This window comes from Stegastes partitus, unplaced genomic scaffold (assembly GCF_000690725.1).
Source record: "Stegastes partitus isolate 25-593 unplaced genomic scaffold, Stegastes_partitus-1.0.2 Scaffold1120, whole genome shotgun sequence".
In the NCBI taxonomy this organism is placed as follows: Eukaryota; Metazoa; Chordata; class Actinopteri; family Pomacentridae; genus Stegastes; species Stegastes partitus.
Genome location: NW_007578851.1, coordinates 103589 through 105009, shown reverse-complemented (window position 1 = coordinate 105009; position 1421 = coordinate 103589). Strand labels below are relative to the sequence as shown.

The window sequence follows — 1421 nt, the reverse complement described above, 5'->3', positions numbered from 1 at the left end:
TACTCCAGGTTGTGTACCCGTGTTGTCCAGGTTGTGTACCTGTGTTGTCCAGTGCGGTGGGCGTGGCGTCGTGTTGAACGGTCAGAACGTGGAACAGAGTCCAGAGAGAACAGGGGTAACCTCGGAGCCCCGCCCTGCTGCCCTGGCAACCAACCCAGCGAAGCTCTGCCCCCAGGAACACACCTGAGATCTGCACAGGTAACAGGGGGTCAGCTGTTGCTTAGTGTGTGTACGTGTGTGTGTGTGTGTGTGTGTGCGTGTGCGTGTGCGTGTGTCTGACCCTCATCTTGTTGTCCACCAGGTCCAGAACAGCCTGATAGGGGATTCGCTGCAGCGGCAGACTGATCAGCCAATCAGAGAGCGTCTCCATCAGCTTCCTCACTGAGCCTCCACCTGGATATAACTGCACAGGTAGAAACATCAGCTGCTGGAACCACATGACTCCATTTATCCAGCAGAAACTACAAACACAAACAATCCTCAGATTTCCAACCCTCCACATCTGATGGTGGAACATCTTTCTACATCTGATGGTGGAACATCTTTCTGCAGCTGATGAGCAGAGCAGAGAGGAGAAGTCTGGAGACATGGATATAGTTCAACGTCTGCAGGATGAGGAGACCACATTAGTTCTAGCGATGGACACTCGTTGTTCTGGTTCTGTAGAGCTGCAGGACTTTACACTGCAGTGAAACATGAACCACAGTCAAGAAAATGAAACAACAATAAATACTAAACGTTGATTTCCATCCATCATCTCTACACCTGGAGTCTATCCCAGCTGACTCAGGGTGACGACAGGTTCAGTCCATGGTAACTGATGCTGTGGAGCTAGATCTCCACGGTAACCGATGCTGCGGAGCTAGGTCTCCATGGTAACTGATGCTGTGGAGTTAGGTCTCCATGGTAACTGATGCTGACCTGGTCCAGGTCCTGCTCAGCGTCTCCCTTTAACTGGTTCCTGATGATGATGTTTTCTCTGTAAACCTGCTGATCTGGACGTTACTGAAACACTGAATGAAGCAGTTACAGCATCACACGCTGGAGGCATCCTGTTGCCATGGATCAGAACATTGATCATCTATTGGTATTTATGACAGAGAACATCCAATCAGGAGCATTGATTCACTCTGATTTGTTGTTATTAAAGTGATTTCCTGCCTCATGGGACAGAGTCAGACCTGAGTGAGCTTCAGTACGACATCAGGGTTAAACAGATGAGGTTTAAAGTTTAACAGCTTTAATGTGCAGCTGTCAGTGATCAATAATCAGCTGTCAGTATATGAACACGTTGAACACTTTCTACCAGCATTCCTGTCTCCACCGTTTACAGTAGCAGCATCATGGTGATGTTCCTCATTGTTCTCCATTAAAACAAGGAGCTGACTGAAGCAGCTGCTCGTCATCGATTCATTCAGGGC

General features: G+C 48.6%; 1 protein-coding gene across 1 annotated transcript in view; it reads right to left on the bottom strand.

The window, feature by feature from the left end:
- The window catches only part of qsox2 (quiescin Q6 sulfhydryl oxidase 2), a 12485-nt gene that overhangs the window by 2410 nt on the left and 8654 nt on the right, over nucleotides 1-1421 (bottom strand). Inside the window, exons 9-10 of the mRNA XM_008296334.1 lie at nucleotides 281-403; nucleotides 40-190 (exon numbers count right to left, since the gene is read on the bottom strand). Coding sequence (XP_008294556.1) covers nucleotides 40-190; nucleotides 281-403 — 274 coding nt within the window. The remainder of the gene's footprint in view (nucleotides 1-39; nucleotides 191-280; nucleotides 404-1421) is intronic.